The sequence below is a fragment of the Cyprinodon variegatus genome, unplaced genomic scaffold, assembly GCF_000732505.1.
Source record: "Cyprinodon variegatus isolate N-32 unplaced genomic scaffold, C_variegatus-1.0 Scaffold195, whole genome shotgun sequence".
In the NCBI taxonomy this organism is placed as follows: Eukaryota; Metazoa; Chordata; class Actinopteri; order Cyprinodontiformes; family Cyprinodontidae; genus Cyprinodon; species Cyprinodon variegatus.
The window spans coordinates 370182-386967 of NW_015150648.1; the positions used below are offsets into that span (position 1 = coordinate 370182).

A 16786-nucleotide genomic window follows, 5' to 3' on the forward strand; every position below is an offset into this window, starting at 1 on the left:
ATATATATATATATATATATATATATATATATATATATATATATATATATATGTGTGTGTGTGTGTGTTTATAAAATCCAGACAAAGAACTGCTTTTTAAGTCAGTAAACTGTCCTATTGTGTGCAATTTAATCCTAGTATGGTTACACCTTTATTTTGATATTATATTGTGTGTTAAATGTTTATTCGGTGAGGATTAGTTAAAAAAATTTCATTCCAAGGAACACGGCACACTGCTTAGATGACATTTTAGTATAGCGGGAAAAAAATGTTGGAAGAAAGTAATAAGAACTAATGTTTGCAGTCTGCCACTAACCATATAAGAAACGCAGTAAACAAGTAGAAAATTTTGACTTGGTCAGACGAGACCAAAAATGGCATTTTTGGCTAAATGGGAAAAAAATTATAACTGCACATTATATTGAAAAGACTATCACAATGTGAAACACGGTGGTGGTAGCATTGTGCTGCGGTAATGCTTTTCTGTTTTTGGGATATAAATATGCAAGACTTTGGTTGACATATGAGCCAAAAACCCAATAGAAAACTTTTTGAAAAAGTTCAGAGTATGAATAGTTTTGCAAGTAGGTGACTCCTGAGTTTTAGATGTCCTGAATGTAATTTTTCGAGCAGGAGACAAATGTGCACAAAAGGTGAATGAGATTGTCCTTCCTTTCACCGACCTGTAAAGAGGTCCTAGAGGTTAAGTAAATCCTTATAATTCCAAATGAAAAATAAAAGACCACATCATTGCACATCATGCAGTTTCCACTGAGCTTCGAGATATAATAGCTTCCCATCACGACGGGAGCTTCAGCATAGAGCCGACCTGCTGATAGAGGAGTCACCATGACAACAGTGTGGGGAGTACACCGAGAACTGATAACCTGTAAAAGGGAAAAGGATGGTTCAAATTGGTTTCAGTCTATAGATCATTTGTTTTCTTTCCCAATGAAGGAAACATTTTTGTTTACATTTATCTTGTATTTAACTGCAGCTTTAAACAGCTGACTACAGGCACCAATTATAGGGCTAATTTTGCATGTTTCTATTCTCCATTAAATTAAAAGTTGGTTTTATAAAATGTAATTAAACAAATAAATACATAAATAAGAATGCAAATGGTTATTGAAGCTGGTTTAATCTAATGCATAAATCCATGTCTGTTGCTCAATGTATCTAATTCAATCCCTTGTTGCTCCACAGTTAAGTTACAGCTAATAGCTCAGCTTAATTTATGCCCTGCTCAGAGAGCTCCTGAGAGCTTAGAGCCCGGCTTCATGAAAGGGGATTTCATCCCTCCACTCAAAGGGTTATAAGGCCTTAAGTTTTAGCTCTAATATAGTGGAAAGTAGGGACTTGCCTGTTTTGAGCGTATAATGTTGAGCCACATCTTAGCTGCAGGAAGTGATACTCACTCGTTGGTATTTGTTTATGTTGCAGCTAAGCTTCCAGCACAAGGTGGGGGTTCTTTACTGCAAGGCGGGCCAGAGCACTGAGGAGGAGATGTACAACAATGAGAGCGCTGGACCAGCGCTGGAGGAGTTCCTGGATCTACTTGGCCAGAGGGTGCGCCTCAAGGGCTTCACAAAATACAGAGCTCAGCTGGATAACAAGAGTAAGATTTGCTTTTAATGTGCAAACAATGAACTTCAATAAATAATTGCTGCAGACATTTTAACAATCAATATGTTTGCTGTTTGTTTGCGCTTTTACAGCTGACTCAACAGGAACACACTCCCTGTACACAACCTACAAGGACTATGAGTTGATGTTTCATGTGTCCACAATGCTCCCTTACACACCCAACAACAGGCAGCAGGTAATCTTCATTGTTTAGAACCTTAGCCGATCCTAACATATGCACTTTTCCATGCAAACCGCCAGATAATGGTTGTAACTAGTCCCTGGGCAGCTTCTCTGAGAGGATCTTCCAATACTGATTTTTGCTAGTCCTCCCGGGAGAGTCGTTTTGCCATGGTAATAACCTATTAGCTGAAAACACGAGCATTGCCATGGAGACGGTGCCCCATAGAAGGATTTTAATCAGTGCTTCCTCACGGGATGGACCTGCCACTGTATTAGATGAGCTTCTGTCTATGTGAACAAGTGGGATTAAGTGAATGTCGTGGTTGATGGGGAAATGGTGGCTAGTGATGCATAAATGACTGTTTCAGTGCGTTGTTTTTTTTCTGCTAATGTATGGAAGTGCTTTCTGGGCCTTTAAATAAAGCTTTTTAATGCATTTACTTTTAATGTACTCCAAGTAGTAGAAAATGATGGAGAGGACTGTTATATGGGAGAAACCCGTTTGTCATTTGCACCTAAGACGAGTTATTGGTAGCATTGGGAGTTTTTTTTTGTCTTGTATTGTATAGTGAAATTTAATCCTTGGGGGTAATCTTCCAGCACTCTTTACTCAGCCCTTCATCTATCCCATTTCACCCCTGTACCCTCTAATCCTGCTTATTTTGGGCTCTTTCTGACTCTCTCTGGCAATGACATTCCAGACGTAATGAGGTTAAGTCTTTGTGTAGGCCAACTGTACATGTGGTCATGGCTGTGTTTTATTATAAACTAAACCTTTATTTATTCAGATCTTCTCACTGAGACATAAGTTCTCATTTACAAAAGAGACCTGTTAGCACATATATGAAAACCTCTACAGCACAGCAATACAACACTTGCTAAAGTACCGTGCCACAAAGTTAGGAAAATAAAGATCTCAGAACAAGAGCAAGAACTTTCTCAGACCGTTGCAAGAATGTTTAAACAAGTAGTAAAGTCAACAAGAGAAATTTGATCTGACTCTTTTAGTTCCTGTTAAAGAAAATTCCAGCTATATGCACACCGGCTGTTTCTCTTAACTCTGTACAGACCGAGAATAATGACATCCTGGAATCGCAGACTGTAATTGGTGTGCTTGGAAATGCATCTCACTGAGTGTTCTTTATTGTAAATGATGTAGGGTGATAATATCTCAATAGTCAAATGCTAATTTGTTTTAACGTTAAACCAGTAAGAAGAAAACAACCAAAATGATGAGAAGTCAAGTTTAGAATAAGAACAAGAGAAGAACAATTGAGACTTTTTTTTAAGAATTCCAAGTATAAGAGCTGAACTGGATGACAGTAAATTAAGCTTTGATTGTGATCCATGCTTTGGTTAATTATTGCCTCATTTCCACTACCCCTCTGAAACCAATCTGTGCAGAGTTCAGACCGAAGTTGGATCAGTTAACCATGCCGAGCTCAGTTCCCTTACAACCATTTACACATCACACTAGCACAGTTACTACTAACGGCAGTCCACGATACTACAGCTCTCAAGGCGGGAATTACCCAAACAAAAATGGCGGCAACCATAACATTCAGAAACTTATGTATCTGGATAGAAATCTCTGCTCAAATTTCAATGAGAACCTCGGCCTCAACATCATCCCAGGTCGCACTACGCTCTTCTGATGCAATTTATTGTCAATAGGCTGAGAAGAAGTTCATGTTGTGAACAGGTGAGAAATCTATGAATTACAAAACCAGACACGGCAGAAAACCCGCAAAAAGAGTCAGCTGACTGTAAATTGGAGATGACTCGGTCTGCTCATGCGCCCCTTGTTATCAGAGAACCAAGCCACAACTGAACCTCGCCGAGCCCTACTGTTAAACTAGTACTAGATTTATCGCGGTTCTGTTGTTTCTGGCACGGCCTGGTTCAGTTGCGTTCCATTTACGCCCAAAAGTTATCTTGGTATCGTGCTCAGACTGATCTTGGTACAGATTTAAAAGGCTAGTGTTAATTGGACTTATTAGTCTTTTTTTTTAAGTTGGAACTTTGTTCTAGGGAGGACATAAAACCAAACTCAACCATGTATTAGTTGGAATTTAGAAAATTATTGGGATTATTTAACTGTCTAATTGTCAGGAAAACACACATTTTGCTGCCTACTTGTGTTGTGTTACATTTATCCCTCAAATTAAAAGCTGGATTCTGGAAATACATCAAAGTGAATTCAGCTTTGTTTCAGTTACAAGTTGGTGGGCCGTTGGGATGTGCCTTTTCTCTGTTGTACTTAGGAATGAAAACAAACAGCTCTGATTGCTTTGCTTTATGTATTCAAACACCAAAGGAGCCAGTTCACTAACTAGGGTTCATACAGCTTCAGTATGTGCATGAACGATTTAATGAGATATAAAGTGTAATTAGTGCCAGTAAACAGTTTATAACAACAAATTTGACTTAAGTATTTTTGTAGCATTCAGCAGTTATATTGCGGTTTTTGGAGTGATGTAAAACCTAACCTAACTATGCACTAGTTTTAAGTTAAAAAGACAAACAAAACAAATACATTTGACTAATGCCCATCAGATGAATTGTTGTTATGATACAATCTTAGGAATACAGGCAGTGTTACATTTATGTATTCAAACACTAAAAGAATTATCTTAGCAGTTCATCTTTAGCTATGAGCTGGTGAGAAACTGACAATTGTCTCAGTTTGAAACCTGTTCTTAAGGAAAATAAGGTTTTTATTTTTCCCAACTTGAATTTTTTTTCCAATTTAAGACAAAAAAAAAAAAAACTGCAAAAACCCATTATCCAATTTTGTTACTCTGATTACTTCAGAAAACCACTTTTATGTTAAAATTCAAACGCTGTAGAACTTTTATTTAAAACCACCAAAAATAACAGGATTTGCATCATTACTTTGACTTTGTCTGGAAAATGTAATGTTTTTACTACTTGATAATAATGACTGTATTTATTTCTTCTCTGCTCTTTACTTTTTGTAGTTATTAAGGAAGAGACATATTGGCAACGACATCGTCACCATAGTTTTCCAGGAGCCCGGGGCCCTTCCTTTCACTCCCAAAAACATCCGCTCTCAGTTCCAACACGTGTTCGTCATCGTCAGAGTCCACAGCCCCTGCACCGATAATGTCTGCTACAGGTAGATGGAACAACCTTGCACTTTGCCTGAAAAGAACCTCTTAAATACTTTATTTTATTAGATAAGGAGAGGAGTCGGGGGGAAAAGAAAGAGAAATTGTGCAGAGCTGAACTCTGTACTAAGAATGACAATTAAGGAAGATGGGTTTTATTATTTGAAAAGGGCTTTGCAAAAAGGAATTCTTGCCAAAGTGCTTGAAGACATTAAATTTGAAAGCATAATAATAACAGCTTGGTATGCTCATTCTGTGGTTTCTGTCATGGCTTTGTTGTAATATCCACAAATCACAAGGCTCTTTTTGATGTGTGCAGTGATGATACAGTTATTATCTTCAGAGACACCTTGTAATTATGACATAGAACCGTGCATCAGGTGTGTTTGTTGGCAAAAAGAACTTTCACTAATTGCATGGGACTTGTACAGAGAAGAGGAGATTTCTCTAGGCTCATCTGAAAAGAAAAATCCTGAGCTACAATTTCACAGCTGAAAGCACTGCCCTTTCATGCCATTATCTACTTGTTAGCAGTTTTAGTCTTTCCTAACTGTTAACGTTATGGTTCATCTTATCTCACAGCGTTGCTGTCTCCAGATCCAAAGACGTGCCTCCATTCGGACCCCCTATTCCCAAGTCTGTAACTTTCCCAAAGTCGGCCGTTTTCAGGGACTTCCTGCTGGCCAAGGTCATCAATGGCGAGAATGCTGCTCACAAGTCGGAGAAGTTCAGAGCCATGGCAACTCGAACGCGGCAGGAGTATCTGAAGGACTTGGCTGAGAACTTTGTCAGCACGGCTACTATAGACTCAGCTGTCAAATTCAGCTTCATTACCCTCGGAGCAAAGAAGAAGGAGAAAGTAAAAGCCAGGAAGGAGGCACATCTATTCAGTGTGGGAGCCATTACCTGGAGCGTCTGCGCCCGGGACTTTGGGCAGTCCAGAGACGTGGACTCCTTGCTCGGCATTTCCAACGAGTTCATTGTGCTCATTGAAGAGGAGTCCAAAAACGTAGTGTTTAATTGCTCGTGTCGTGACGTCATTGGATGGACCTCTGGGATTATGAGTATTAAAATCTTCTATGAGCGTGGGGAGTGCATCATGCTGTCTGCCCATGACAACTGCGGGGAGGACATCAGAGAGATGGTACAACGACTAGAGGTAATACCCTTAAAGACTCATCTATAATAATCTGAGTCATTTTAGAGGTCTTAACACTGCTGGATTAGAATCTGGAGGTAAAAGACCTTCTTCATCATGTTTAATCCCCTGCCTTCTGCTTAAATCTGAATTTGTACCCTATAAAAATCTCAGTGAGTACAAGTCTGATATTCAGCCTTAAAACAGCACAACCCTGCTACAAAAGGAGTCATTTACTCTGCATTTACGGAGTCTGGATTATTGTGGGCTTTAATTTTGCTTCAACATCCTTCTCCAGTCGTATGCAGTGATATGACAGGCAGTGATTTCTTTGTGCAAACCCACAGCCCATTTATAACTAACACTTATAAGGTAAATTAAACAAATAACTTGTGCTTTTTACGATAGATTTGACTCTTTGTTGCCATTTCTTAAAGGACAATAAACTACTCTAATAAGATTTTATTTGCAGCAGGATTTCCTCAGATTTGCTTTTTTTTAAATTACACCGTAACGTTGAAATCAGGATCTGATACGTTTTTAAGATATTTTTTCTGATTTCTTGATTCTATTAGTCAGACAGCAATCAGGCCTAGATGTGGTTTAAGGAAATGTTGATTTTAATAACAGGTAATACAGTTTTTCTTTCTTATTAAATTAAGTGTTCGTTTGACAATTGCCTTCTGTACTTGATCATGTTAGCTTTTTCTAAAATTGACATTTATTTTTTGAACTGAAACATTCACTTGCAGCTAAAAAAAATCCTTCTGAATAGTATCATAACATATTGATAATCACTTCACTTATACAAAAATGGATAAATGTAAGGCCTCTTAACCCATCAAGAACTTGTTAAGCTCCATAACTGTAACCTATCAACACTTAGTTTACTACTCACTGATTTGACGATGAGTGAATTTGAGATATTCTGAGCCTTTTGCCGTGATTATCTTAGTTTCACTGTCAATATTAATATTATTGCATTTATTTTAAATATCTTTAATAACTTTTCAGTGTTCCTGCAGTAGTTATATTAGTTGGGTCCAACCTGAGCAATGTTTTAGACCCTCTTATTTCTGAATAATCTGTAAAATGTTTGAAAGGATGTTGGTCAGAATCACGACTTTAAGTGCTGCATGATTGAGTGTTTAAAAAAACAGTTTGGCAAAGCAATGGAAAGATTTCCTCTGCATGTTTTTTGTCAAAGTAAGCAATGAATGAAAGGATTGGGAACCTCTATTCCTGTGAAACATGAAGAGGCAGTCTGTCATCAAAATGGTCCCGTAAATCTCTCTTTCACACTCAGGCCTCGTGGAAAAATGACTCCCTCAACATTAAGTGGTTTTCCTTTGGAATAACTTTGGTCTCTGTGGTGAAACTGAACATTTTTCAGTTTCTCCCACACCGTTTGTTTTTACCAAATGCTTTGTTTTCCTTAATAGCTGAGCAATGTTATTACTTTGTTCAACCTTACCTCTTCCTGTCAAGCCTTATATGTGTTGCAACCCTATTCTACACTTCCCCTCTTTAGCTTTGGTTTCCCTCAGCATACAGAGAGAATACTGTCTGTGGCTTTTAGACAGTGACTCCAGAGAGGATGTAGATTTCCCAGCTTATGTCGTTTATTTCGGCCCATCCCTCCTCCACAATTCACCATGGTGGGAATGAACCTTTAGGGAATATTATTACATCTGTACTACCATAAAAAGCTGCAGGCGCCCACATCCTGCAGCTGACGACTCATTTGGTTGAATGAAAGATTAGGAATGACACTATTTTTCACCACTGGTGAACTGGGGGATGTGTGGGTGCAGGTACAGAGTGAGGCTGTTTAAAGAGGACACCAACCCAGTTTTAAAAAGGGGAGGAGTGGAAAAAGTGGAAAATAGACTAAAAATAGAGGACATTTGGCCTCATACTGCTCTAGTCCCTTTATGAACTTCCCACCAAGTCATCGTATCCCCTCTTTTAAGAAGAGCTACATCCCCTTCTGGGTGATGTGGTGAGAATGAGGTAAAGACATGTGTCACCTTCGGTCTACGTTCTGTTTCTAACAGTAGATCGACTCCCCAGTGCCTTTAAAAATATTTTCAATATGTCTAAGTTTTGTTTTTTCAAATCAATATCAAAAGTACAAAGTTCAAATGTCAAAGAATACAACAGTTGTTACAGCTTTTAAGATTATGTTTTTATTACAGAGGATGAAAATGTATTCAAACCAACCATGCCCTTTGTGAAAAAGTATTCACTCCTTATACCTAACAGCTGGTTGTGTCATCCAGCTTTAAATTTTGAATTTTCACTCATTCTTTGCTGGATTATTTTAATTAAGCTACATTAAAGGGTTATAAAACTTTAGCAGCATGTCCAAATAGGATGATTTTTATTGATTACAGCAGGTTATCCAGGTCCTAAAGCAGTGAATTAGTTTCAGACCGTCATGCTATCATTGCCAAGTTTGACTTTTGGTACAATGTTCTTATTCTGCGGTGCTGTGCTATGTTTCCACATGAGATCATAACTTCCTAACAACTCCAGCTTTGTCATCATGTTCCTCGCTCTTCCTTGTTTTCTGTATTTCTGGATAATTGTTCTTCCTCTCTGAGTCACAAGGCCTTCAGAACAGCTTGTGAGTTGTTTTTTTTTTCAAACTGAAAGTTAATGAGTTTGCATCGAATTTCTTTGGATCATGTAGCCTACTTCATGCTGTCTGGCAGTCACTATTTAAGGGATTTCCTGAATATACCAGTTAGGCAGTTGTGACACCTTTATCCGGCTAGTGAAACTGAACCCTGTGTTTGTGGTATGTTAAAATGAATAGGGATGCACGATATAATCGGCCCCCTATCAGTATTTTTTTATTTTTTATTTATCCTTTATTTAACCAGGTAATACCCATTGAGATTAAAAATCTCTTTTGCAAGGGAGACCTGGCCAAGATAGGCATCAAAATTACATCACATCATTACATACGTACAACACACACACATAAAAGCCAAATATGCACTTACAATAAAATTTCAATTAAAACATTGACATGTGAGGGAGTCTAACTCAAAACATCTAATTCTCAGCTTAAAAGTATTCAAAGGAACCAATTTACTAAGTTTCATGTTATTTTGCAGCAAATTCCAGGTATCGGCCTGTATCGGCCTTAAAACTGAATATCGGACATCGGCCACCCCACCGATATTTAATCTGATATTTGATCAGCTTCTGAGTTTCTAAAGTCTAAAAAAAACAAACAAACAAAAAAAAAAATACTACTTCTTCTTCTTCCTCAAAAACTTCTTTTTTACAGACTTAAAAACTTCTAAAGACGAGGGAAAAAATATTGATACATTAAAATATCACAATATCTTCATATGCTGATATATTGCCATTTAAAAACACAATATCAATCTCTTTTACTAATGAAATATTGCTATATGTCATCGTTATGCTACGAAATTTTGCCATATTTTTATATGTTGATATATTGACGAGGTATCGATCTATTTTACTAACAAAATCTCACAAGAATTTGCAAAATATCACGAGAGTTTGTAACAGAACGATGAAATTTCACGAGATTTTGAAAGTAAAATAGATCGATACCGCGTTTTAAAAAATCAATTTGATATCAGCATATGAAAATATATTTGAGTATATTATTTTAAGTGTCAGAAATGGATAACAAAACTGCTATTTTCAATGACTACTTATTTTTGTCCAGCTTTAACATCGGTATCGGTTATTGGCTACATGAGTTTTAAAATATCGGATATCGGCCAAAATCCCAATATCGTGCATCCCTAAAAATGAATTCCTAATTTAAATGCTTTTTTAAATAGCAGTAGGTTGGTTTGGATTCATAGGATTTGTTTCATATTGAAATCTTATGGATGGTAAAAAAAAAAAAATTGTGTGTGGCAAATATTTATTTCCTAGCACCATACATACCATTTCTACAGGTAAAAAATTGTTTTTGAGAACATACTGCAATAAGTTCAAATGCTCTGTAGAGCTTAGACAGCAAATCAGGTTGAATATGATTTGATAAAACTTTGCATTTCTTAACAATGTCAAAAATAAGAAAAGAGACAAAAAAACTGTAAGAATCTGAAGTATTTTCTATGATTAATCTTGGAAAAACCCAAGTGGCTTTCAGTGTCAGCTCAACTCTTCACAAGAAAGAACAGAGCGAGATTATATTAGCATTTGTGATTAGCGAGATTACGTTCTCATTCACTATGTTAATCTTCACTCTCCTTTATCCTGCTATATATCTGGAAAAAAAAGATCTGCAGGAGAAGCTCTGAATTGGTTTTAGTAGACAGGCTTTGGAGCAGCAGCGGTAGGCCTAGCCGTATCTTTCAGAGTTGACCGTGCAGCCGTCGTCCCAGTGGTGTCTGTAAAAGTCCCAGCGGTTCACTCAGGTCCCGTTTCACCCATAGGATTTACAGGCTGCCGGACTAGTGATGTAATGCGAACCAGAGCGAACAGATTGCCCACTGTTACATTCAGAGGAGCTCAGTGTGAGAGTACAACTAAAAGCTTTGTAAAGAAGCCCTTTCCCCTGGGGTGTTCCTGAATTGGGTGGCCACATGTTTGACTGTTATTAGACAAGTCCTTTTGGCATCCGGTTATATTTTTCATCTGTTTTCTTTTCCCTTATGTCAAGCTTCTTGGTTTATTTGTGGTGTGTCTCTTTCTGCACTACATGCATCCACAGAAAAGAAGAATTTGGATATGCTAAGTGTATCTGCTCCTGTTTTTAAATTATTATCTATCAGATGGGAAACAGTCTGTGAGAGTAGGGCGCCAAAACTACCACTACCCTACACCCCAACTATTTGACCCCTTGGTTGAATGACTTATGAGCATTTCACAATAAATTATTTATTGTGAATTATTATTTTATCCCCCTCAGATTATTTTAATCCTCTTTAAGCTTTTAAAGCTGCAGGTTTTAGCACTCAGTCATGCTTTTTTTTCTTCTCAGAGCAGTTTTCTACAGTTCAGTCGGTGGTAAAAGAATGTAAAACATTTGAGAAAGACTATACTGTATTGTCTTTAGTTCAAAAAATTAACATATTTTAGTGGTTTTTAGTTATTGACTTGAATGCAGGGGACCCCTGGAAAAAAGAGCAGCCAAAAGGACATAAACAAACAATACCAGTACCAAACTTATTTTAACTCACCCAAAATATTTGTACACCAAATGTAAATGAAACTATTTCATGTTATACTTGTATATTTTTTATTTATTTATTTATTTTCTTACCTGATTAGAAAGTTTATGTTCCACGTGTTTAGATGTGGTATAAATATGACAAAGTACAGAGTCACATTTCTTTTAGCCACAAGCCACTCTTAGTTGTGCAGGAACCAATGTTTATTTTGCCACCATCACAGGAGGAATGGTGATGAGGGAAGCCAGTAAAACTACAAAAGAACTAGAGCAAAGACTTGCATCTTGTCTCAATTATAGCCGACAGTTTAAATACAATAAAAGCAGATTATTGAAAGGCTTTTAGTAAAGTGTGCTGGGACCTAAACTGGAACTATATGCTTCGTTCAACCGAGACGAAAATTAAACTTTTCAGTAAATCACTCCGACTGGATTTGTTGCTGGACATACGAAGTGGGAAAGCACCTCATGTCCAATATTGGGTATGGTGGAATACTCAGAAGGCTGCAAGGCTGTTTCTCTTCCAGAGGTCCTGGGAACTTTGTAAGAGCAAATGACATCTTGAACTCTTAGAAAAAACATGCTATTTATTTTTTCTTTCTTTTTGCAAACTTCACAAAAGTCTAACAGAGGAGAGATTGCCAAAGAAATGCTAAGATCCTGTGCTAAAAAGAAGCCAGCTCTCTAAATCCACTAGATAGATAGATTTTAATGCAGCAATCCAAAATCTGATAAATTTGTCACACTTAATTTTACATTTAAAAAGGCTTATTGTAAATCAAGCCCTAGGGGCCTTTGCCAGTAAAATGGAAATGGATGGTAATCAGTTTTTTTCCTGAATAATGTTACAAATCATAATGTCTAATCAATATGGATCAGCAGACAGATAATTAACCCTCTTTCATGGCATTATCTATCAGCTAATATACATTTTGTGGCAAACAAATGGCCGAGTTTAAGTCTCTGTATGAAAATAATGAATAAAAAAGAATAAATCTTTAACAAATAGAAAGATACTGTGTTATTGTAGAAAATGGTGCTATGAATGATTCACAGCAGGGGTTACAATGACTTAGGAAATATTTCATGTCAAATAAACCATTCTTCAAATCAATAATAAGATCTATACTGAATAGATGTATTTGAATTATATACATTTATTTTAGGGATTTTACTCATCAGGAAGGCTAATGAGGTTCGAGACTGCAGCAGAAAAAACACCCGTTAAGAACCAAGGGTTATATCGTTACCTAATACTAATGAAATATGAAAACTAGAATAAAAAAAAACAAACATTTTCATTAGCTAAAACTAAAAATTAAAACCACAACTTGCAAAAAAACACCAAAAACTAACTGAAACTTTAATTGTGTTTACATAACTAATTAAAACAGAATTTTAAAGGTATAGTCGAGGATTTTAGCGAATTTTAGAAGACGGCCCTCTCCACTTTAAAAAAAACAAATGCACGTGCTCAACCCTGTAACTGCTCCCGACAGGGAACACATATTAAACACATGCTAGAGCATGCATGAGTCCATTTCTCTTTGTGCATGTTTTGAAAGTTGCTGTTTGCATCACTTATAAAAGCTTACTAATTTTTCCACTGGCATTAAGTAAGCTTATCACCTGAAGTAGGAGGACCACTTATTTAGATGGTCCATCCAGAAAAAGAACATCCTCCACTATACCTTTAAGAGAGAGTCTGCTTAGATTCTGTTTATGCCGCTTAAATTCTGCACTAATATGAGACCTAGTTTCCGGTCGCTTTTTTAGCTTTATTTTACTGTATTATGTGAGCAGATGGCAGGTACAGCAGTCAGGTCATTTATGTTGCTGCATCAGTCTGCCCCTATTTTGGATTTTTTTTCAGTTTTTTTTTTTTTTTTTTTACTTGTATGTAAGTCATATTACTTTAAAAAACTGTATAACTGAAACTAATAAAAACTAAACTGCAACTATGCATTTTAAAAAAAACTAAACTACACTAACTGACAATACTAAAAATAAATTGAAATTGAAATAGAATTTAAAAATCAGAAGAGAAAACTGAATGAGAAATATGTAACCCTTGTTCAGAACCACTCAAAAAAACTCACATTTGTTGATGAGGCTTTTGTCAGTCTGTGAACCACATAAATCAGTGCTAATCAGCACCATTTGTAGTTATAACTGTCAGTTTAAACTCTGATGTCTTAGAATTTGCCTTTAGACAAAGCCCTGCTTCATCCCAGTTGACGCTGCTGCTTTAATATGTTCTGACTGATAAAAAAGAAAAGTCAAATTTGCAGCACAGGGGAAACATGTGACCCTAACCTGATAGACATCTTTCAGTTTTTTGAAGATTACCAGAAATGACAAGGTTTTCACCGGGTTTATGAAATATGCTTCCACAGATGGTGTCATCACTGTCAGAGCTGGCTTTGTCAGGTTTCTCTGTGTGGATAAGAGCCACCATCACTCGGATTAAGGCTGTTAATGTTTCCCTCTTTCTGACAGTAGCTGCATTTTCAAGTCATCTGTTATTAGAGCAACATCTTTGGGTTTGACCTGAAAAGATGTCTGCCAAAAAATGTGCTGAATGTTTATGCTTTTATTTATGAATTTAGTAAATAAGAAAATGATTGAAATGCTCATTCATTTCAGTTATTTAATTAATTTTATGGAATGGCATATGTAGATTAAACACAGACTTATGTTTTAAAGCCTTTATTTCTCTAAATGATGATAGCTTTCTACTGGCAGCTGATTAAAATGGGATTCAAGATCAAATCAAAAGTATGTTTAAAGCAAAGTAGCATTTTTCCCCCCTAAAAATTATATGAAATAAGAAAAATACTTTTTTTTTTTATTACAAGAAAATTATAGAACATTTTTGAAAATGTGCAGTGTGTCCCTACCCTTTGTCTGAAGAGTGTTCATCAGATAAAATATGCTGCTATTCGATCCATTTTTGGTAAAATAATGCCTTTCAAGTTTTGTGAAAAGCAAAAACAAAAAAACAACATTTTTTTTTGCAGTTTTGATCAAAACCGTCAAGGAAATAATAGTGTGACTCCAATTCCTTTCAGGAACAGTTTTCAAACCTATATTTCTGCTTTTGGACCAAAAAGGAGCCGATTACTCTGAAAGCATCAAAAGTCAATTTCCTCCACTTTTAATAGCAGCAGAAACATTTGGTTGTGTTTTTACTATAAAAGGAAACTGCAGCTAATTCTATTTTTGCATACTCAATTATTGTATGATTGTTTATCATTATTGCTCTGGGTTTCCTGTCAAACAGCATTGTAGTTTTTCTGCTATAGTGAGCCTGTGTGGACTGTCGATGGCCCATAGTCTGTTAATGTGTTGCTGCAGCCAACTGCCACTCTGAAGCAAATGGAGGTAGTCTCCGACAACTGAACCAAAACTAATCTGATGGGTGATTACAGCTCTTTGCGTGCAGTCTACGGTTCTTTAGCTTACCCTAAGCGATTGTCAGAAAACTGCTCAACATTGTCCACTATTGCTATACCATTTCACAGCTTAATAGAATTTAACCTGCATTCTGAATTGTTGTCAGTTCATGATTGGTTTCTTGTTGTTTCTGTTTTTACACAGATAGTCAAGCAGCAGAAAGTAGGTTGGGTGAACTTTGTCTGAACCTTTAGAAAAGGGTATTACCAAGCAAACTATCCAAGCCAAGTCTTAATTCACACGCAAGTGTATGACTGTTTTAATTTTTTCCAGACATGCATTGGACAGGCTTGGATTGTCCATCAAACTTTCATGGATTAGGTGTCATAACTGACTGCAGTCTGAAGCCCTACAGAAATAAGGTGGCATCTTTAATTTGTTTACTTCATGCTGGATATGAACAGAATGAGGCGGCAGCTGATGTAGATTATGTTTGTGTTTAACTGTTGGGCTCCAGAGGCCACTTCAGACATAAACTCTGAGTCATGAATAAAACCCTGTGGAGATTCTGGTGTCTCAGAGGCCAATTAGAGTTTTATTCATGCAGCTTTCATAGACATTGTACTATATTCTAGATACAGAAACGTGTGTCTCTGTGCTTATTTCAGGCTTTATTGTTTGTTTAGAAATTATCTCTTTTATATCTTAAAATACTTTAAAGGCTAGCCTTTCAATAGTTATTTCATCTTTTTGAATGAGCACCAAAAAAAAAAAAAAAACACTTTGAAAAGGGGGGGCAGTATGTGGGAATACTTTTATTTTTCTTTAGGGGGACAGAGCGAACAAGTACTGGACAGTCCTGAAAGAAAACCCTTTAAGATTTGGAAAAGGCTGGGGAAAACCTTCACCTTTCCTTGGGGTTTCTTATACATAAAGGAAGACTGGCCATTAAATGGTTTAGATAAAAGCGTACGAGTGCTTTAGAATAGACAGTGACCTCAATCAACTGGATTTAGGGCAAAGTCCAGACATAAATCCCGTTACGAATCTGTGGCATGGCTTGGAAATTGCAAGTGTAAATGCAGTAAATATGTTTTCACAAACTTACCTCAGAGGGCTTCAATACAAATTTATGGAAAACTGATTCCTGCTATTGATTTTATTTGTACATCTGTAGAAAAACTGTAAAAACACCCAAAGTTTTTCATTTTTACATAAGAAATGCTGAACAGGTGTTGAGGAATTTCCCTACCTAAAACCTATTGGATCTGTACAGTCCAGAGGCTAATAATTTCCCTTTTTATGTAAATTCTGATTCCAGATTGTCACCAGAGGCTGTGAAACAACAGAAATGACACTGAGGAGGAACAGCCTGGGTCAGCTTGGTTTCCACGTCAATTTTGAGGGTATTGTTGCTGATGTAGAGCCATTTGGCTTCGCCTGGAAGGCAGGGCTGAGACAGGGCAGCCGGCTGGTGGAGATTTGCAAGGTGGCCGTTGCCACTCTCACTCACGAGCAGATGATTGACCTCCTGCGCACATCCATCACAGTCAAAGTGGTTATAATCCAGCCCCACGAAGACGGCACTCCTCGAAGGTAAGCTTTCGGTCTTTTTAATTGTGCCTCGCTACCATCAATCATGTCTCAGTTTTCAGTGAAAGAAGTTTTCATAAACATTTGTTTTCATTTCATTATCATGAGATAAAACAGAAATAAAAGACAATGCTCTATAGAAAACCTCAAAGCATATTCTTAAAATGTACAGAACTTTTTGTCCTTACATACCATCCATCCATCCAGCCATGTATCCATCATCTATCCATCCATGCATCCAGCCAGCCAGCCAGCCAGCCAGCCATCCATCCATCCATCCATCCATCCATCCATCCATCCATCCATCCATCCATCCATCCATCCATCCATCCAATAATCCATCCAGCCATTTATCCATCCATGCATCCATCCATGCATTCGTCCATCCATCCATCCATCCATCCATCCATCCATCCATCCATCTATCCATCCTTCCTTCCTTCCATCCATCCAGGCATGTATCTATCAATGCATCCATCCATCCATGCATCCATCCATCCATCCATCCATCCATCCAGCCATTTATCCATCCATTCATCCACCCAT

At 37.1% G+C, this 16786-nt stretch overlaps 1 protein-coding gene across 5 annotated transcripts in view; it reads left to right on the forward strand.

The window, feature by feature from the left end:
• The window catches only part of sipa1l2 (signal-induced proliferation-associated 1 like 2), a 127598-nt gene that overhangs the window by 63846 nt on the left and 46966 nt on the right, over positions 1-16786 (forward strand). For all 5 annotated transcript variants that reach the window (XM_015379581.1, XM_015379583.1, XM_015379585.1 and 2 more), the window contains exons 5-9: positions 1444-1618; positions 1719-1822; positions 4791-4948; positions 5523-6099; positions 15969-16243. In XM_015379581.1, the coding sequence (XP_015235067.1) occupies positions 1444-1618; positions 1719-1822; positions 4791-4948; positions 5523-6099; positions 15969-16243 (1289 nt within the window). The remainder of the gene's footprint in view (positions 1-1443; positions 1619-1718; positions 1823-4790; positions 4949-5522; positions 6100-15968; positions 16244-16786) is intronic.